At 33.0% G+C, this 23280-nt stretch overlaps 1 protein-coding gene across 1 annotated transcript; it reads left to right on the forward strand.

Moving 5' to 3' along the window:
- Positions 1–29: 29 nt before the first annotated feature.
- LOC126811786 (ubiquitin conjugation factor E4 A) lies at positions 30–21633 on the forward strand. Its single transcript, XM_050537687.1, has 19 exons — positions 30–116; positions 723–838; positions 4231–4323; positions 4473–4567; positions 5020–5163; positions 5863–6013; positions 6167–6372; positions 6984–7169; positions 7668–7785; positions 8267–8482; positions 8996–9253; positions 9487–9743; positions 10195–10358; positions 11493–11685; positions 13462–13575; positions 13871–14122; positions 15634–15885; positions 16654–16811; positions 18792–21633. Exons 2-19 carry the CDS (start codon positions 742–744, stop codon positions 18901–18903), a joined length of 3066 nt encoding a protein of 1021 aa, XP_050393644.1. The 5' UTR covers positions 30–116; positions 723–741; the 3' UTR covers positions 18904–21633.
- The last annotated feature ends 1647 nt before the right edge of the window (positions 21634–23280 follow it).

Below are 23280 nucleotides of genomic sequence, written 5' to 3' on the forward strand. Positions count from 1 at the left end.
ACTATCACGTGATGTACACTAATGATAGTTTCTACAGAAAGAAGATTGTTCAAGATGGCGAAAGAAATTCGGTCGTCGTCATCATATTAATTGATAAAAATTACATATTTGGTCAGGTAAATTTGTCAAATTATTATTTTTTGCTGCGATCTTGATGGTTGTTTTAGTTGTTTATTAAAAAAATGCTCATTACAACTATGGACTACACATTTGATAATCAAAATCTAAAGAGAGTCTCAGGGACTGCGGGAGAGACTCAGAGAGAAATGCCGAAATGGGGTTTAACGTCCACTCGACACAAACAAGGTCATTACGGCTACGGGACTAACACATGGTTCAATTTTATTTCAACAATTCGCATCCGCAAAGGGGTATTTAGCAGTGGGAGGAAACCGGAGGACCCAGAGAAAACCAACGAGGTTGGACAGGCGACCCTACTTCACCTTGCCACGTACCAGGGAATCGAAACCACGCCAGTTGACTCAATTTGACAATGAGTATGACAGACCTTACGATACAGCGCGCACGTGCTAACCATTCAGCCATCCATCCAACCCCCCTTAATCAAAATCTAATTCAAATTGAGTAAAACTAAAAGAAATTTGTTTTCCAAACCCTTTGGCTTTTTATTTCCTATAGTTTGATTTCCTTTTTATTAATTATTGCTGATTTTTTTATCACATATATAGGTCTACATGCTATGAATTAAATCTATGTTTCAGACAATAAGATTTTGCCATCATGGATGATACAGAGAAAAACATAGAAGATAATCCATTTGCAGCATTGTTTCCAAGCATCAGTCAAGCTCAACAATTTAGTTCTGAAAAACAGCAGAGTAAGATTTTGTGTACCGAAACATCCATTCTACATAACATACAATATGTACATAAATAACAATCAGTAACAAAATGACAAATAATATATGAAATTGCTAGCATCCTCTTATTAAGAAGACAAATCTCGGTCCTGATCAATTAAAAAAATTACAGACTGGTATCAAACCTTAGTTTCATCTCCAAGATTTTATAAAAAAGTATTGCTTGCCAATCAACAGCCAATGTTGAGCAACACTGTCTGATGGGAAAATACCAACGAGCGTATCGAAAGTGTCATAGTACTGAAACAGCACTTATACAAGTTCAAAATGACGTACTGCTTTGATTGTATAAACGCGAGTGTGTCCTTTTAGTTCTTTTGGATCTTTCAGCAGCGTTTGATACAATTGATCACACAATTTTATTAAATGACTCTCTACGGAATTTGGCATAGTGGATTCTGCCTTGAAGTTACTGAAATCATATCTAACAAATCTTAGTCAATATGTAGTCATAGACAAGGCTGGAATAATCCAACAGGTACAACAGGATTCTCTTAGGGCCAATACTTTTTAGTCTGTATACAAAACCACTTGGTTCTATTGTTAGTAAATATGGTCTTCAATTTCACTTGTATGGGGATGATACACAATTGTACTGTTCTTTTAAACCTCAAGATAATAACTTTGTTCCTACTAAAGGCAGCGTAGAAAATTGTATATTAAAAATTAAATCATGGATGGCATCAAACTTTTTAAAACTTAATTCTGACAAAACTGAGTATTCATGTATTGGATCTAAATAGCAGTTAAACAAGATTTCAGACACTAAAGATATTTATGTAAGGGATAGTCAAATCATGTGTTCCGCAGCAGCTAGAAACATAGGAGTTATATTCGACCAAAATATGAACATGGAAGTAAATTATATTTGTAATGTGTGTTATTATTATTTAAAGATACATTATGGGAGATAAGATAAAGAGATGGCAGTTCTCGCTATAATAGTTAAAAACTAGATAGTGTAAAGGTAATTTGCTGAAAATTTCAGTCAAATTGATCCACTATGAGCCGAGAAAGAAGCGGGTGAAATTTTTGCATAGTCTCGGTCATCATTACTAAAATCATTAATATAAACAGCATAGTCTCGATTATCCACTCTTCGATTTAATTATCAACGGCCGATCATATAGGAATCTAATCCAGCCAACATCGAAGGCTAGCCTTGACATCGAGAGTTTATTATGGTCTGGATAAGTTAATTGATGTCTAATTGATAATTTAGATAACATTTCAGGCCTAAAGAAAGACTTGTAATAAGCAGATTTTGCTCTTGCATAATGCATGTTTAAGAAACATTTGTCAAATAAAAAGGACATCAATAATGATGCAATAAAAACTCTAATTGATTCATATGTTATCTCTATTATTATCTGGATTTCCTCTTTTAGTAATTTATAAACTCCAAAAGTTCAAAATTGTGCAGCCAGACTAACAACACAAACAAAGCAGTCCTCTCATGTTACTCCAATATAGTACACTTTAAGTTTAAAATTCTGTTTCTTACATAGAAATGTCTCAATAACCTCTGTCTTGCATATTTATCGGAACTTCTTAAATGCAACCTCTCCTCTTCCTTGGATCAATGTCTTCTTGTTACACACTATGCAAATTTAAGTTCATTTGGTGACCGTTCATTTTATGTACAAGCCCCTCTACTATGGAACATATTACCACTAGATATTAGAATATGTTTGTCATTGCCTACTTTTAAATAACATCTAAAACAAAACACATCTTTTTAAAGAAGCTTTTATATAAACGTTTTAAATGTTACTTTTATATATGTTTTGTAACCTGTGTTTTACTTAAAGATACATTCCTGGGTACAAACTGGGTGATTTGATGATATATTTGGAATAAAAACATATTCAAACTAATTAATTTATCATAATTTTGCTTCAAATCCTTCTCAAAACATTGCAACTGTCATGAAGTAGCCGGCTATAAAAAATCGATCAAAAGAGGTCATGTTTGTGTCATGTGACACAGTGGGGGCGAGGTCGGAGAAGAATTCATTGCATACACAAGACGATGTTGCCTTTATCGCTGACTGTTTATTACAAATATCGAAGCCTAATTAAATTCTCGGATTATCCACTGCCCGCGTCTTTTTCTGTGATTTTTATCTCAGAAAGTGTTGTACGTCTAACTCTTCATAAAGTACCGTATCAACATGTACATCTGGCGCTCAATCTCTGCGTGCAACCTTCGACCTCACACGTGCAGACACTCCTAATCGTCGGGCTGTCGATTAGGGAAACCCGTAAATTTTTGTCCTGTATGTGCTCCATGAGTGTTGTTCAGGAAATCCAGTATTTTTCTAGTAAGATTGGGTATTTCTACTTTCCATATACCAAAATTGCCATACTTTTATTGGAAATAACCACCCGATAAATACTTTTCTGGGAACATAGATTAAAATGTACGATACATATAATTATTGTTTTAATTTTATTTCTATTCTGTGTGCTATATTTTTCATTTTTTGCTAGTCGTTATTTTGCATTTCTGCCTGTTTGTCTAATTCTTTTACTGTAACCTTTTTAATGTCCTTTTTATTGATGTATCTTTTAATTGTGTACTGTGTACAGTGCATATGGGCACCTAACAGTAGAAATTATGCACTATATAATATTTTCAATAATAATAATAATATAAATAATAAAAATTTACTAACAAAACCATAATTAAGCTGCATCAAAAAGGTAATAAATATAAATATATGTGCATAAGTATAGAAACAATGAAATGTTGTATGGAATATTGGAGAATGTTGTATTGTTTTTTTATTACATCCAATGAAAAGTGCGCAGTTTTATTGTATTTAAACCCTATGTGTAAAGGCCTTAAAGATAAAAGCATTGATGGGTTTTGCTATAGTTTGAGGGAGATGCATCTTCAATAGAAGGCCTGATCTCGCCTTAACTACGTACATCTTATCAAGTTAGATGTTTGTAAAACTCGCGATCGTTGCTTCAGGAACATGAGGGAGATCGAGTAGTTCTTATCTGAAATTAGTGCATATGTTTTGACAAATCAGCTTCTTGGGTCTTTATTATTAATTAATAGTTGTGTTGTTTAGATATAAGAAGTGTTAATTGTTGTTAAATTTTTTCAATGATAATTATTAATTGAAATGGAAATACACAGAACAGAATTCTATAAAATATAATTTCTGTTTATTAGTGAACGAAGTTTTGACAAGTATTCTCTGGTCTTAATCAATCTAGTTAATTAACAGTAATTGTATTCAGTAGAATTGTGTCCTGTATATTTGTTAAATGATTAAATATCCTGGTTGTTTTGGGTTTTTTTTGAGAATTATATGTCAAGTCTTAAATTTATTTCAGAGTTACCTGAGGAAAAAATCTCTGTAAATGTTGAAGCCAAGTTAGCTGTGAGCAAATTGATTGAAGATATATTTCTTCTAACCTTAGAAAAGGGTATGCTGGCTTATAAATTTTATATAGGTACCTCAGCTATAATACATTTAAAACATTGCTTTAGATAAATATACTCAAATAAATTCATGATGAGTGACTGATGTATTAATATTAGAATGATATTTTCCAATTACTTTTTTATTATTTAGATTGTGATGCAAGAACAGAAAGTTATGTTTATTTAGAAGATTTAGCAGAAAGAATGGATGGTCAAACATGGATGGATACAGACACTCTATCACAAGTATGTTTCATAAAATATCATTTGTATAACCATTTTAATTACAACTATTTTTTATCTGTATTCATGAGGTAAATGGTTTACATGTGCTTTATAATTCCTGGTTCCATGGCTTGGGTTGAGATTAGCTGTCACATAAGCAAGTTCACTTTCCACAGGCAGAGATTAAATGGAAAAAATACCAGGTCAATAGAATGGTATACAAATCACAGAGGCTCCATCTACTCATTGACACTACTCATAAAGATTCCTATACAGCTGAAATGTGAAGGAAATTAAATCTGATTGCCACAATAGAGCAAATTTTGCCCTTTAACATTCACTTACATGTAGCTATAGTAAAAATGAATAACCATGCATTTAGATGTAATGTAACCCTTGGTTGAAGAGCTGACAAATAGTTAAACCTTATTCCATTAATTAATACCATTCTTCATTTTGATTTATAATTCTAGGCAGTTTTTGAAAGATTAATGCTAGATTCACCTCAAGAATTTATTAAAAAACCTGTATCAAAGAGTTTAGCAGGAGAACCACTTGTCCTACCTTATTTATCTCAGTCATATAACAGAGTTATTGAATATAGACAACAGCAGAAGGTAATGGATGATCTGTTCATATTCATTGGCTGTTTAAATTATTTTTTACTTAGGCTTCTTTATAGGGCCAATCTCGATTATATTTTGGAGAATGAAACTGCTTAATTTTGTGTTAAAAGCCCTTAAAATCGTCTATCTTAGGACCGAGCAACTACCTCAATACACATGATACTTTTTTAAACAACTTAAACCTGTCAGTCTTCCTCTGGAAATGGAGACCAGTGTCCCGAGCTGTATTATACGGTGTCTGGATAAAACCAGACTTTTATTTTATAAAAATAATGTGTAGGTGAAATTTACCTTTCGTTATCAAGTACAGCATGTGGGTCATGCACTGTATATACCTCAATAGATTGTCAGTTCACCCAACGAAAAATTTGACCAGAAATCTTAAAAGGGTTACATGTCTGGATAAGCGGTTTTGATGTTCACGTCCAAACAACTCAATATTTTGAGCTGAAATTTTGAGACACGGTAAATACACTATTCCTCTATATTTGACGCTTAAATTGCATACATACACTTACCTTTATTTCTGAGGCTCTGTTAAAATCGGGATGGTCCCTTTAAGCAATGTATGAAATTTAAAATAATCAAAATAAGAGGTTTATCATTATTATAAAGCATATTTTTGATATAGTATTTTTATACTGAATTTTAAATGCATAATTTCAATGTTGTTTTTTTCTTTTTATTTAGAGTGAACCATTTTCTTCTTGTATAAAAGAATGTAAAAGTGTGATCATTTTAAATGCAAAAACATGTTTACTTCAAACAGAATTGTTTCCTTCTCAATCGTTATATCAACAATTTATAGACGTATATTTACAAGAATCAGGTGCTGTCTTTGGTAGGTTTACTGGATTATCTTCTCATTTAATGTATAATTCCTAAGATTTGAATATAATAAAGACTATTAATATGCCTGTACATAATATATGGAAAAGTTTGCTTTAAGTATTTATCAGTATTTGGCTAATTTGTTTCTATTTTTAAATTCTAGGTGATGATTCAGGACAAATAATTGATTTTTTTGTACAAGTGATGGACTCGATAGATAAAGATGAAGATGGTAATGTTGAAGATGTTATGATACCTATATTAGATCTTGTTAAAGCAAAATTTACTAATATGTCTTTAATAAGTGCTGAAAAATCACAGTATATTCATCTATGTAAATTTTTCTCTAAAACAGCGGCTATGGCAGAGGTTAGTATATTTTACTATTATTTTTTATGTATTACCATGCAAAAATCCATTTTGTGGCCTTATTAATCTTTGACCTTTATAGAAAAGCCAAGATTTAGGACTTACACAGTATACTGATCTAGCATACTTAAAACCGTTTTGTTTGGATATTTGCTTCTAAATCTGATACTAGAATTTTGTTACTGTTAGATTTGTTAAATCAAAAGAAAAATAACCAAATCCCAACTAAATTCATTCTGGTAGAAAAATTGGCTGGAATCAAATTGTATAATTGATACAATATTTAATCAGATGTTAGTTGCCTTTTATTTATTTTTTTATTTATTTATTGTTGTACCACCTTGACAAATCACATGATTTTATTGACTGATCAATCTTTATTGGTGCATTAGAGAGTTTCATTTTGTGGGGAATTATGATAATATTAACAGTAATTTTAATGGGTTTAGCAATATCATCCTAGGAGGAAGCAGATGTAAATCCCTATATTAGTAGTAGTAGAGTTCTAGGTCACATTGTACAGTATATAGTATTGTCATAGTTAATAAACAAAATGAAGTTGTAATCCATTTTTAATTTATTTATTTTATTCGATGCATTATATTTTCCAGGCCTTCATGAAATATAATACTCCCAAAGATATCAAAAGTGGGAAAGAATTTGAATCAACATTGATAGGGTCTATGTTATCTTTAAGTTGTATACCTAAAAATGAAGCTGGACCTTATGATTTCTTTAATGATCCATCATCTTATAGAAAACATGTCCATGATAGTACTGAATCTAATATCTGGGCTGTAAGTTGAATCTGTTTATTTTCTATTCAAAATAAATGTTTATAAAGTTTTCTATACAAGCATATCAGTGATCTAACTTATTACTGCTTGGTTTAGTTTATTACTGTTTGGTGTAGCTGTTTGGTTTAGCTTATTACTGTTTGGTTTAGCTTATTACTGTTTGGTTTAGCTTACTCAGTATGTATCATACTAGGCTAGTGAGGCTATTATTTTCCACATGGAATAATTATGCAAACCAAAACATATGGTGCCTAAATTTAATCTCCATCTGCTTTATATGCTAGTGATAAAGCTTAGCAAATGATTCATTGAAAAACTTTTAGAATAATTTAGTGTTGATCGCATTGGCAGTTTGAAAGTAATTTTAATATAGATTGCTGCTGCCATTGTAAACAAAAATGTAGGAGATAATATTTCGATGAAAGTTTACTCAATTTTAAGTGTAGTAATTTACTTATCTCATTTGAATTTTAATATCTGATTAATGTATGTTTACAGGAACTGGTAACGTTAAATGAGAAAATATATTTAATGACATATTCTCTAATTAAAGTATCACCACACATTAGACATCTTGTATTAAAATGGCTGGGGAAATGTCTTGCAGCAAATCAAGGTATTTTCTTCATATTTTCATAATAAAGAATGTGATCTTTAACATTATAAATATAATTATATTTTTTTTGTATCATATTGTATTTTTCTAATTACTATACTATCAATTTGGTTATATTAGCAGGAATTATTTTAATACTGTTCTATATTTATTAGGATTCAATGCTAGAGTTTTTTTTAATCATGTTAAACTCGAGATCTTCATGTTTCCCTAGAACCACCCTTGGCAAATTCAGTCTGCATCTTATACCACACACACATGAGTCCTATCCACGTATGGTGTATATTATTTTTTAGAACACCTTTAACAAACTCATCCATCATCTTATATATGCACATGTCTCATGCACAAAAACACATGAGATCATTTTTCCCAAGAACACCTCTGATAAACTCAGGAAAATACAGTATATCATTAATAGGGATTAGAAGCTTGTTTGATAGATTTTTAAAGATGCCATGGTATTATTGATATTTTTCAGGTCGAACCAAAATCTGGTCCAATCAAATGCCACAGTTGTTTAATCAATTATACTCCTCAGAAGGTTTCTGTTTAAATCTCAATTATCTTATGTTAAAATTATGTCAGCCATTTTGTGAACCAATGTCTGCTAAACTTCTTAAAATACAGTGTAGTTATACTCAAGCTGTAGGTAAAGATGAGGAGGATATAAAAACACGATGTATACATGCTGGAGGTGAGTAGAGATCTACTACAACACAGATGATGCGATTGTGATACAAAAACAAAAAATGGCTTATTTGCAATAATTTGCAGCATTTTTTACTTTGGATACTCGATTTAACATACCAGAATTTAATTATCTCAATCCCATGAATAGTGAGTGAAAAGGGGGAATTTCAACCTACAACACCTGTGCCGACTGAAGAAGGAAATAATTCAACCAACTACGACAGCTGAAACATGTTTGATGTGTATAATTATACCATAACTACTCACACTACCTCAGAACTATGGCAGGACTGAATTCTGTGTCACTCGATTGCAATTCTGTTAATTCGGAACGTTCCAGACTTTCTTTAATGGAATTGATTATTTCCCTTTTTTCACACTTATAAAAGTTAATCATTTTTTCTGATTTGCTAAATATTAATCTGGTTTTGAGTTCCAATCTGTATGAAAGTAGACAATGCCAAAAATTCATCTCTAAATTTGAATTAAACTAACCTCATCTTACATCTTTTTTAAGGTTTAAGAGAAGAAACTTGTCTTATACCTGCTGGAGATGAAAATACCCCGAACACCACAGAAACATATAATTTTATAACAGAGTGTTTCTTTTTAACTCAGCAATGTATCAACCTAGGTTTTCACACACTTCATAATAAATTCACTAAATTAAATCAGGATCTGCACAGAGTTCAAAGGCTATATCAAGATGTAAGACAGCAGTCTGCTAGTGAAGAAGTTGAACCTGTTAGAAGTATAAAAGCACAAATGGAAAAGGGTAAGATGCTGGGATAATATAGTAGAATATATCGATCATTTTCCCCATTTCATCCAAATATTAATTGGATAGTATATACAAAATATGTCAAGTTTAAATGAAGAAAGGTTGTCATCTCACAAACAAATCAATAAGTAAAAGTTAGGTGCACTATCAAATGAGTTAAATTATTATTATTTCTTAATATGAAACAGATTTTGCCTCTCTGACTTGTCTCCTTTTTTAAAATTCAGGAATGACCCTTTTCCTCAGTATGAAGGCAGCTTTGACAGTACCTCAACTACTAGAGATGAGTTTAAATTTACATACATCTACAGCAACCTGGTTATCACAGATGGCAGCTTCTGATACAGTTACAGAATTTAAGCCTATAGCTTTACCTCTACCAGAAACAGCACCAACTAGTCTTAGTCTTATACCAGAATTTGTTATGGGAAATCTCAATGATTTTATTTCATTTTTACATCGTTATCAAGATGAACTATTTGAGGTGTGTATAAATTTCAGGTGTCATTAGACTTTAACATTTATGAAAATGCAGATTCAAGTAACTACTAATCATTATTCCAAAATGAATGTAATGTCCAAGGCTTAAGCTTGGGATAAAATTTTAAGGTTCATCAAATAGGTCCAATGTCTATTTTACAAAACAAATCAACTTCAAAGCTATTCCCCAAAGATTAGCCATTATGAGAAGACAAAATTGTGATTTTAGGGTAATGATCTGGAAAAGGTTCTACGGCTCATCCATCTAATAGTCTTTCTGACCAAAATAATAATCTAATGTTTTGGTATCTATTGTTTTATACAAATTGAAGACTTCGAAAAGAACAACCATTAGCATAATGTTAGAAATCCAACAACGTCCAATTTGTTGATCTTTCGTGAAAAATAACGAGGGAAGGGATTGAGGAGATATTTACGTTATTGTTTGTTTTTAGTTTGCTGGAGATAAAGTGAAGTATTTTATGACACTGATATTAGTATTTATGGGTAATCCAGAGAGAATGAATAATCCTCATCTACGAGCAGAATTAGCTGAAACACTTTCATCATTGATGCCTCCTGATCCTAATCAAAAAGGTGGTGGAGGACTTTTAGCAAAGTAAGATTGTAATTATAAATATTACCAATTGACATTGAGATTTAAAGTTTTGCAAAATAAGTAAATCACATACCAAGATCTGTAAGCAAAATTGAGTGGTGTATCAACAAGGATTTTCTAGTCTTAATCAAGCAAATGATAGTAATATTTCAAACATTATAAGAGTATGGTTAAAGTTTTACTTCGGCAAAATGAAAAACAAACAAATTTTTGTAAGGTATCACTATAAACCTCAGAATGCCTCGTTCGGCATTTTTTGTCCAAACGTGGCAATAATGTGCTAATAAAATTTTTGATAAAAACAAAATGCCAAGTTTGAACTTGGCTGTTTTTCATTTCTCACATCTCTTTGTTGGAAATATTGTGTGAACATATGAAACTGCAACAACGAAATTGGCTGTTTTTCATTTCTCACATCTCTTTGTTGGAAATAATGTGTGAACATATGAAACTGCAACAAAGAATGTAACAAACTCTTTTATGCAACGAATGTCATTTCTAGTCGACTTTGCCTTGTGTTTTTTTCTCTACATAATCGGTTGAAAGTGTCACCTAATAATGTTATGCTGTCCTCGATACGCTCGGCGAAACTTTGGTTTGGCTGAACCCCACCCCCAACCCTTTTGAAAAATCATGTATCTGACCTTGTGAACAGCCTCATTCTGGTCAAAATACCTCGTTCCAAAAACATAGCAATTTAAAAAAAAATACATTTTGGAACTCCAGACAAACGTGGCATTTTGTTTTTACCACGTTACAACTTGGCAAAATTATGGCAAAAATTTTAATACGTTTTTGCCTTGTTTGGACAAAAATGCCGAACGAGGCATTCTGAGGTTTATAGTGTATGAAATTAAGAACATGTAAGAAAAAAATGATCAATTTCTGTTTTGTATGATTATTGTTTTGAAATTTTCATGAGTTTCTAAGATGTTGCACACTGTGAATATAATGTGAACTTTGTACTGCACTATGTCGTACTATAGTTTTTTTTGTAAGTTTGAAGAAAAAAAAGACATTGATCAAATTGCCCATATTGTGCACATGTACTAAAAATGATTAAAAAAATGTTTTGTCTCTTGGTCCTGTGACTCTTGTATATTGATAATATATGTTTTTATCTTTTGTCTCCAGGTTTCATCGTGAGAAATTATTTAGTGAACATGAACTGATTGATCATCTAGCAGAGAAATTACTCCATGTATTTGTTAGTATAGAGATGACAGGACAAAGTGTAGAATTTGAACAGAAGTTTAATTATCGTCGACCTATGTATATTGTGTTAGAGTATATTTGGGAAATAGATGTACATAAACAAGCAATCAAGGTGAAGATAACATTTTCAGCATAATAGATTAATTGTTTCAAAAAGCGATAAGCTTTGGACAGATCTGTAAATATAATATTGTGTGGGGTGTGGTCTTCCTCAAAACGCAACCCAAAATAATTTGCAACCTCTTGTAGTACCAGCGGCTGCCAGGCAGGATATGCCCACATTTTCGAGAGATGGATAGAAAACAAGCTAAAACGAAAGTGATTTTTCCTACAATCAAGGGCCATAATTCAGGAAATTAGAATTTGATATGCGCAAATATCGAAAGGAACCAAGATCTTTGAGTTATAAACTTACATTTTAAGTTTCAACAGAATCGGATAAAAATTGTGACCTCTAGAGGGTCCACAACCTTGATATACCATATTTTTACGCAATTTGAGAACGAGGGGCGGCCATTTTGTCTGTCAGTTTTGGGTCGATTTTCAAGAAATTCGAACTCAGTCATCCTGAGGGTGTAACAGTGATATAATAATACGTTTTTTTAAATCGGATAAAAATTATGACCTCTATAGGGTCCACAAGCTAAAAACGCGATTTTTCGTACAAGTTACGGTCCGATATGCGCGAATATCGAAAAGAACCAAGATCTTTGGGTTATAAACCCACATTTCAAGTTTCAACAAAATCGGATAAAAATTGTAACCTCTATAGGGTCCACAACCTTGATATACCATATTTTTACGCTATTTCAGAACGAAGGGCGGCCATTTTATCTGTCAGTTTTTGGCCGATTTTCACGAAATTCGAACTCAGTCGTCCTTAGGGTTTAACGGTGATAAAATAATACGTTTTTTTAAATCGGATAAAAATTATGACCTCTATAGGGTCCACAAGCCAAAAAACGCGTTTTAAGTACAATCAGGGGCCATAATTCAGGAAGTTACGGTCAGATATGCGCGAATATCGAAAGGAACCAAGATCTTTGGGTTATAAACTTACATTTCAAGTTTCAACAAAATCTGATAAAAATTGTGACCTCTATAGGGTCCACAACCTTGATATACCATATTTTTACGCTATTTGAGAACGAGCGGCGGCCGATTTTCACGAAATTCTAACTCAACCGTCCTTAGTGTTTAACGGTGACATAATAATACGTTTTTTTAAATTGGATAAAAATTATGACCTCTATAGGGTCCACAAGCCAAAAAACGCGTTTTTTACGTACAATCAGGGGCCATAATTCAGGAAGTTACAGTCCGATATGCGCGAATATCGAAAGGAACCGAGATCTTTGGGTTATAAACTTACATTTCGAGTTTCAACAAAATCTGATAAAAATTGTGACCTCTACAGTGTTCACAAGCCAAAAACGTGATTTTTCGTACAATCAGGGGTCAATCCATGAAGTTACGGTCCGATAGATGCCAATATCGAAAGGAACTGAGATCTTAGGGTGATAAACCTATATTTTAAGTTTCATTGAAATCGGATAAAAATTGTGACCTGTAGACTGTTCACAAACAATTGTGGACGGACGTCCGGGCGGACGGACGGACAGGGGCAACGACAATATACGTCCACATGAAAATGTGGGGGCGTATAAAAATCACCCCCAAAAAACAACAGTTTTCACTTTCAGGGATTTGTCCCCATCAATCCCTTCTGCCGAAGACCCCCATTGCCTGTCTCCTGACCTTCGTCAATATCACATTCTGATTCTGAAGTATTTTGCAAACTGTTCCTGTAGAAAATGAAATGATCACATCATAACTGTCATATATAAATGCCAAACAAGAAGTTTATTGATTGTACTTTATGTTTTAGAACTTATCAGATTTTGCTGAAAGAAATATTGATGCCCCAGAAGCTCCGCTATTTTTACGATTTATAAACTTATTAATAAATGATGCAATCTTTCTACTGGATGAAGCACTTTCTGTAAGTACTGTAATTCTAATTTTTAGTTGAAAAATCAGTTAATATATAGAGTCATAATAGAAGAAACATTAATTGCTCCCTGCAATGTGATTAATAAAAATCAATTAATAGACAATGCAGAAAGCAGGGCAGTAAACAAAAAGAACATTGATACATTGTTCCAGAGAAATATAGATTGTATATAATTTCCCCCTGGGTGGAAGTGGGTGTTAAGATAGACAAATGTATGAACAAATGAGAAATAGTAAGAAATGAGAAATATTTAACTTCTGTAAGTTTTATTAATTTGTTGTAGTATATGATGCAAATCAAGGAAAAACAACAAGAAAAAGAACGGGGAGAATGGGATTCACAAGATCAGAGACAAAGACAACAAACAGAAGCTAACTTCCGATTCATGGGAAACATAGCTCGTTATCATAATGTTATGGCTAATTATACCATACATTCCCTAGAACTATTGACGAGAGAAATTAAAACTATATTCTGTAATTCTACTATGGTAGATAGAATAGCTGCCATGTTGAACTACTTTCTTCTTCATTTGGTAAGTTTATTTTTTTCTGTGGATATTACACATTTTATTACAGGATGCAAAAAAAATAATTAAAAAATACATAAAGATTATCTGCAAGTGACAAAATACTTAACATTAATGGTGTGTGTGTGATGGTGTGTGTGTGTCATTGAGTCAAGTGACATGGTTTTGGATCCCTAACTTGTGGGTTTTTCTGGGATCTTCGGTTTCCTCCAACTGCTAAAGACCAATATGTGCAAGCACAAGCAAATTATTGAAATGAATTTGTACCAATTGTTAGTGCGGAAATGTACTTGTTTGTGTTCAGGGAATGTTAAAACTGTTAAAACCCTCTTCTCTCTTAAGGATGCATTATGTAAGAGCCAAATCTGCCTATTGCATGTCTTTTTTTTTGGCTTCAAATGTTATATTGATTATATTAATTAGACATTTATTAACATGACAAGATCATAAACAAGATCGACAGTTAATAATCTAATTAAAAAATGAATAATCAAGACTTTGTTTACTATCATAACAATGGTAGCAATGACAATTGACACTCAGATATTCTCCAAAAAGCCATAAATTTGCCCAGAATGAAGTTATTTGTCTGACATTTCAATATATTCATTTTTCATTATCTATTTTTAAACTATTATAAATGTCAGTTCTTTAGGATGCCACACAAACAACTGACAACCATTTCTGAAGTTTTATACCCCCACATTTTCATTTAGAAGTATATTGTCGTTACCCCTGTCCGTGTGTCTGTTCACATTTTCTTTGTGGACACTCTACAGATCACAGTATTTGTCTGATTTTGATAAAACTTAAAACATATGTTTATATGTGGTTCCTTGCACCACAATTACAGCTGAGTTTGAAAATTGGATCGGGACTGTGTGGTAAAATGGTCAACCTCCATTACGCAAATAGTATAATAAGCATGTAACAACAAGGTTGTGGACCTTAAAGAGGTCATAATTTTTATCTGATTTTGATTAGACTTTAAATATATGTTTATATCCCAAAGATCTTGGTTCCTTTTGATATTGACACATGTTGGACCATAACATCCTGGATTATGGCACCTGTTTGAATGAAAAATCGCGTTATTTAGCTTGGTCTCTGTCCATCTCTTACAAAATGTGGGCCTATCTTGCATGGCAACCGCTTGTTACACTACAATGAAATCTAAACCCCTTTCTATCACAACCGTGTTCCATCAGTGCCAGTTCTGTGAATCAACCAATCATACCCTTACTCAGAACCCATCATAATTTCCTATGTATACCAATACAAACTGTTTGATTGGTCAGTAAGAATGCATGGCCAGAATATCAAACTAACATATGGCTATATTGTGAGAAATAGCTCAATTTAATGTCTTTTTTCACCGAAGTGATATGGCCGACAATGCCTTTTTTTACAATGTTGAATGTACGTCCAAAGAAGCTCTTTATGATGTTTCTATCTAGGTAATAAAAACACCAAGAGTTCAATGATTTTTCTATAATGTTGTTTTGTTTTTTTAACAGGTCGGTCCAAAACAGAAAAATTTTAACGTAAAAGATAAAAATGATTATGAGTTTAAACCACAACAGATTGTATCAGATATAACTAAAATATATTTAAATCTGGGTGATAGTGACGAGTTTTGTCAAGCTGTATGTAATGATGGTAGATCTTATTCCACAGATCTATTTCCTAAAACAGTTCAAGTTTTACAGAAGATCGGAAGTGATCCTATAATGATTAGTGATTTTCTTGGTTTAGATGATAAAATACGGGTAAGTTTACATATTTATCATTGCCCCTTAATTCTTATGCTAACCATGGCCTAAAGCAACAAAATGTCATCAGACACCTGGATAATCACATTGGCTGTACCATTACAATTGTACTGTTGGCATGAGGTTCCAATCAAAAGTATGGTTCAGACACATGTTATAGGCCAACTCCTGTATGTGTCACTTAAAAAGAGCCGCATGACCTGGGGTTTTTTTTTCTTTAAAAAAAAAATTGTTTCATTAATTACCGCACACAAATGTTTTCTCTAGGTTAAAACAAGTAACTATAAAAACAAAATTCTAATGAATCGAAAATGTACAGTAAGCTGAGTTATCAACTACACAACCCTGATAAATGTTACTGACAATTATAAAAGATACAGGATAATCATACAGTCAACATTGTCATGAGATAAATGCATGTCTTGAACGCGATGTTTATGAGCAGTCATTTAACCCAGTAGTAATACTATGACCAAAAAAAAAATAAAAAACTTCTCTTCCACATCAGATTTTTATGAAGGATTGTCTGAGAACCGAATATTATTTTTTGTATGGCCACGGTAATGATGTTCTGTAATGGGAGGTAATTCTTGACAAAATTATAAATTTACTTTTATTGAAAATGTCAGAAGTCTAGGATTACAGATATCTATGGAATGCAAGGTTGGCGTAATAGTGCTTGGTTTGGAGAGAATTGCAATTGACTGACCTGAAATTATTTATAATTTAAATAAAATTATATTGTTTTGGTAAATTAAATTTCAGGGTTTAAATGAGAAAACTCAAGCTGAAGATGATTTAGTGGAAGATGCACCAGAAGAATTTTTAGATCCTATTCTAGGTAATTTAATGAGAGATCCAGTTCTACTACCAACATCAGGAACCATAATAGATCGATCAGTTATATCTAGACATATATTAAGGTATGTTATATCAAATAGGCTTAATTCATATAACTGAGGCACTAAATATTATGTCATAACCTGTATACATCTGGACGTCCTTGTTTGATTTGGTGAGATTTTCCTACACGACAATAGAGATATTTAGAATTAGATTAAATGTAAAATCTGAGATGAATCTTTTAATCCATGGCCAAGACATGTTTTAGGATTCAATACTAGATATTGCATATTGTAGTTTTCAAGGAGTTGAGCAGATGCTTATGCAAAATGTCTCAATCTATGTTGTGCTTGTATTTTATGGAGCTGAAGCATTGTCATGGTTAAAATTCTATCACCAAAATTTCTCCAGACATTGACATCATAAGACGTCAGTATTTATGCTTACGACTGGCCCCTGGATCCATTCACTTGATTTGATATACCGGTATACGTTTGTTGTTTATTGTTTGAAACATGTGTAGGTAGCCCAATTGTGTGTCATGTCCACAGGTTTGTCTTGTGTAATTGTTTATGTGTGTTGCGATCCTTCTGCTCTTACTATTCACTCGGCTAACCAAGGAGCATTAATTTTAGTCCAGACGATAAAAAACAGATGAGTTATGACGTCAACTTCGGTCGAACTTGAAACACACCCCTTTCGTTATATGGTCAGTTGGATTGGAGTAATTGCAGTGCAGTCAGTGTTGTTTGTATTTTAGAGGAGAGCCGAAAAAAGCTCCTCTTAATCAACATATTGAAAAAATCACTCCCCTAAAGAAGCTCTCCCAGTGTCAATAAGAAGAGTGATTTAGAAATTAAGGAGAGTGATCTGATATTAAGGAGAGTGATTAGTTGTGTGTATGGGAAATGGTTCTGAAGATCAATAACTGCATGTTAAAGGGTCATTCCTGGTTTCATAAATGATAATATACCCCCCCCCCCCCCCCATGACTTTGTAAAAACCTCCCTCGGTGGACATTCAGGTGAACGGCAGGCGCTTGAGAGCGATGGCTCGCCTTAAAAAACAATGACTGAAATTGGGATAGTCGAAAATGCAATGGAGAAAATCTGATAGTTGAAAATGCAAAGATGAGAAATTTACAGTGAATTTGCAAAGGCAAAGAGTAGAGAGGGAAAAACATAACTACATTTTAACATTGTTAATTTTTGTCGAGATATGTTTGTTTTGATACTAATATAGTGAATTTCATGATATTAAATATCCATAAAATGTTTTAAGTGTTATGTGATATTTACAAGTGAAAAATCTCGAAAATGGCCATTTTTACCATTTTGCAATTTTAAACATGATAAATATTTTTCTTAATGTGAAAACGATTCGGCTCCATAGGATTTTTGATAAAAAAGATAATTTTGAATTTTCTATGATATAAAATCAAGTACCTTATTTTCTCACTGTCACCCACTTTTGGAAAAGGCAAGGGACTATTAAAATGGGTCTGTTCGTCAAACAGTTTTGGAAGCCAATAACTCTGCTTTTAATTAGGGTAGAATGCAAAAACTTTATTGGATTGAGTTCAATGATGAACATTTTCTGCTTCAGCAAAGCATATGCAATTTGGTTTGTCAAGGCCTTGGGACACATTAAATTTGATTGAGAATGATGAACCTTGGTGTATAGTTTCATTACATCAGTACCTGGACTAACTTTCAGAATTAACATTTTTTGCTTAGATTAGGCAGAGTGATGAGCAATTTAATTGCTCTGTACTTTATAAAAAAGATAAATGTACAATTGCAATGAAATGAAATGGGTTTTATAACGTCCTACTGTTCTGCTCCAACTGGGATAACGAAGATGAGAAAATGTGCAAATAATCAATGAGCTTCGTCTATTGTTTTGTTGATTGAGGTGGGAGTTGGTTTGTAAATTAATAATAATGTCTTTTTGGTGAGAATATAATGTTTAGGAAATTATATATATATGTACTGAATAACAAAAACAAAATGTTATGAGTTATTTCAAATATTATTAAAGTTTTGTTGGGTTTTTTTCAGTGATCAGACTGATCCTTTCAATAGAGCACCATTGACAATGGACATGGTTGTACCACAAACTGATCTTAAAAATAAAATAGAACAGTGGAGGAAGGACAAGGCAAAATCTTAATTGATATTTGTATATTTGAAAAATGTTGTTAATATACTTTTTCTGGAGCTGGTTTCCTTAAAATCTCTGTCTATTCCTAATTTCAACTGTATGGTGTAAGAGGTGATACACATGACAGTGTATGCATATATTGAGAACACATAACACATAACAGATTTGTTCTGACATTTAAATTCAATGTTAAAAGTTTATGCACTGTATGTTTTTTGGTTTCTATTGTCTGTATTTTGATACACTGTTTTCATTGTCTGTTAGTTGTTTCTGTAGTTGACAATCTGATTAAAACACAGATTCTATTTCGTTTCGTTTCTTATAGTTAAAAATTTCGTTTTACTTGTCTTTACTACACAATAGGAAATGGAAGAGTCGTTATAGTTATATAAACTGCATTTCGGTTAATGTGGGGGATTAGCCAATGAAACGGTCTGTTCAGTGACTTCTTGGTGTGCGATGCATGGAACTGTGGGTATCCTAAAAATGAAGTCTGAATGGTTAATCAAATGTCTGACGTCGTAGGGTCGAAATCTGCTTGTATGACCCCTGACGCAACCTTCCACTACAACTGGTTAGATCTTAATGTAGTAGAGGCCATCGAAAGTATAAAAATACGAAACGAAATATATATCTGTATTTTAATCAGATTGGTATGTTGATATCCATATTTCCTAGTTATTTGAAAAACAAATCATATTTATATACCTAAATTTATACCTACATCTATCTATGGTACCTTTGGAGCTTAAATTTCAAACACATAGAATATGACTGCAAATGTTAATCAAAATCCATAAACAATGAATATTTCATTCATCTTTCACATTTCTATCAAAATTATTTTACACAGTGTTACTAATTGGTTCGGTTCACATTTTTTGTGCTTTTCAGTTATTTAATCATTTATATTTGTCTCCAGTGAGCCCTATTTAATATTTAATAATGCGTAAGGCACTAACTAACCAAGAGGTATCGGGTGCTATCCAGTTGTTCATCAAGAAAGTTCCTCAGAATTTTCCAGCCTTTATTCCCCTTGCCAGTTGTGCAGGACAGAGGGCCTGCAAGGAACAGCCTCTAGTCATTTGAATGGTATGAAAAACCAAGATCTCATGTACGCATTGGCGTGCAAATAAAAAAGAAGCGTATGTGGAAACTCATATTCAAAAAGTAAAATCAATATTTATTGAAATGAGCAGTAGAAATTTCTCCATTATGGACAATCATGATGTAGCAAATAAATATATAAAACTATATAACTATTTACATACTCAGCCAAATTAAAAACTTGACACTCGCGATTTTTGGGACTAGATTTTTAATATTTGGTTTAAAGGGAACTATTTTAGTGTTATGTTGTGCACAGACGATCTTGACATCAACAGAAAGCAAGAATACGTCTCGCCGAAAGTCCTTGACATTGATAAGGTTCGTGATGTCACAGTACCCCCAAAATGAAATTCACAGACTTGGAGAACAATCGGAATAAAGTGTTTAGTAACGGTTGTGGCCTCCTCTAGCGTCTCGTACTGCCACACAACGTCTTCTCATGGATCTCAGAACATTAGTAAACACTACCTGAGGAAGACGTCGCCACTGCTCAGCAAGAGCATGTTGAAGGTCCTGCAACGTCAGTGGTGGATTCACTTGCTGACGAACACGTCGACCCAGTTCGTCTGCGGTATACTCGACCCTGCCATCGGCAAATCTCAAAGTGAATCGAGATTCGTCACTAAAGACAACCGAATTCCACTGTCTTTGAGTAAATCTTATGTGTCTTGTGGCCCACACAAGTCTGTTACGGCGATGAAGAGGTGTCAATATTGGTCTATAGGGCCTCCGAGCTCAAAGACCAGCAATCTGCAAGCGATTTCGAACAGTTTGTGCAGTTACCCTTCCACCAAACATCTCTCTACTTGTGGTGGTTGCAGTGACAAATCTGTTTCTAAGATGACGTAATCCTATTGCTTGATCTTCCAGTTTGAAGCACTCTCATTCTAAGATTAATTTTTGTCTGGCGTGAACAATTAAAGACTCTTGCAACAGTGACCACAGACTGACCAGCATAGAGCCTACCTTAGCACGTAGACGTTCTACATTTGAAAGGCGTGGCATTTTCTAACAAGGATGAAAATAACAATTTTAATTTGTTTTTCCAGTTCAAGTTACGCGTGCGAGTTCAGTTTAAGCAAACTTGCATCGATTGACCTCACGAGTTTGTGATTGCACGTGTTTTTCAGGTTTTTCATCTTTATATGCTCAAAAGTCACGTGATCCACGTGACTTTACAATTTTATGAAATTAAAGGCTTCTTACTACTAACTATCATTAGAAACACTTTAAAATTTATTTGACTTACCAGAAAAAAAAATTTGTTGAAATTCATCAGTGTCAAGTTTTTAATTTGGCTGAGTATATATATTTAGCTGTCAAATTCTCAATCTTTTCATTTAAATTCTATTCTATTTGTTTTATCTGCTTCAAGATGCTTTTATTATAAGATATAGTTTATTTTATTGTAATATATAGCATATATTGTGCATTCAAACTCAATATATTGTTGATTCTTTGTCCATATGTAAAATAATGATGGCTTTAATTAAAGCATAATGTATTCAGGTTTTCTTCTTAGTTTAATCATTATGTAAATATAGCAAGTAATAAATTCATGTAATGGGATATTATTATACATTTTACTCTAAATTGAATCAGAACATGTCTATACAAACTGTATTTAATTATTTGGTTATTGTCTATGTAAATATTAGAAATAAATATTTCTTAATGTTGTTATATTCTGTTTTTATAAACAGGTGCCTTTATGCAATGAATAATTGTTCCTTCTAAAAAAAAAATAATAGGCTGTTAGAAGATATAAATATAATCCAAATTACTTTTTGGGGTCTCGAGAAGGAGAACTATTAAAACCAAAATACTTATGTAACCACTGACGATTAAAGGAAAGTCCCAGATTCAAATGTGAAGAAATATTCCAGTCAGTGGTCTATTTAACTAATTTGCTAACTTTGCAAACAGTTGTTGTACGGACTTCTCTCCCTAGTTGGGGAAACTTCAATAGAAATTGTCACAAGACTTGTGACAGGTTCGAAAGTAAAAGATCAATTAATATTTTCAATGCATGCTTGGTTTAATCAGCATGGAATATTACCTTGCCTCTGACACTTTGTAAAGGTTTTAACATGTACAGGGGCTGAAATGGGCTTCCATGGGCTTGAACACACATTTGCAAATAACATCTCCATTTTCAGCATGGGTTATATTGCCTTTACCTTTCTGATATAATATAGTCTTGCTGCTTTGCAAGAATTGGTGCATTTATAGTTACGTATCCGATAAATCGAGATTTTTTAACGGAGATATCACGATTAGCTTCAAACCAACAAAATGACCCAGACCCGGTGTGACAGTGTGAGACATATTGCACACAGCGATCCATCTACTTCATACCTCGAGAATTCATGTTCTCAGGCGGAGCTAACTCAGCTAATTGTACGTAGACAGGCAGCCTAAGTTTGGGATGAGTGTGAGATGGTCCCTGGTGTTGTAGGCATAGGCGTACGAGCTGGGGGGCCCCCCCATTTTGGGCCCCAAATGCTGGGAAAATTTGGGCACACAATTGTACTTTGTAAAAGTTGTATAAAATAATATTGCGTTCTTGAATGTGTCCAATTTAACAGCGAATTTATTATTATTACGTAACATACTAAGAACCTAACTACATTTTTTTGGCACCAACCACCACCGCCCCCCCCCCCCAGTCAAAAATTTCCCCGTACGCCTATGGTTGTAGGAGTCAGCTCACACCGTTGTAGACGGTCAAATCGGGTTCTGCACTATTATCTACATTTTTACTATCAGGAGAGGGTGTCATATTTCTATTGGGGTTTTTTTTCGATAAAACGTAGAAATACAAATTGACGATCCTTATATCCAGTATATATAATATTCCCTTCACAATGCGTAAATTTAATACAAAATAATTGTCCCTTGTGCAATTTTCTTTGTATGGGATGGGGTTATTCATGTTCAAGAAATGGGTGTTGAGTAAAATGGAATTCATGTGCCCCGGAGCAAACACACTGAGAGTCAATTCAAAGTGTTACACCAGTTTGCGGACCGACCGTTAATCGCCACAAAATTTCAGACTTGCTATCAATTCCTAGACAATTTTGTGGATGCGTGGCATACTTGAAATGTCGCCTTACTTTTGGCGGGATTTTTGTATATCCAATAAGGACGTGTATGAAAATAATCGACAAATAACGGACTACTTTTTTTATATTGTTAAAGCAATTTAAATATTAAATCATGGAGTGATACCGATTGCTAATAAAACCACCATTTTCTTATACGAAGAATGAAGCT

The sequence above is a fragment of the Patella vulgata genome, chromosome 2, assembly GCF_932274485.2.
Source record: "Patella vulgata chromosome 2, xgPatVulg1.2, whole genome shotgun sequence".
NCBI classification, from domain to species: domain Eukaryota; kingdom Metazoa; phylum Mollusca; class Gastropoda; family Patellidae; genus Patella; species Patella vulgata.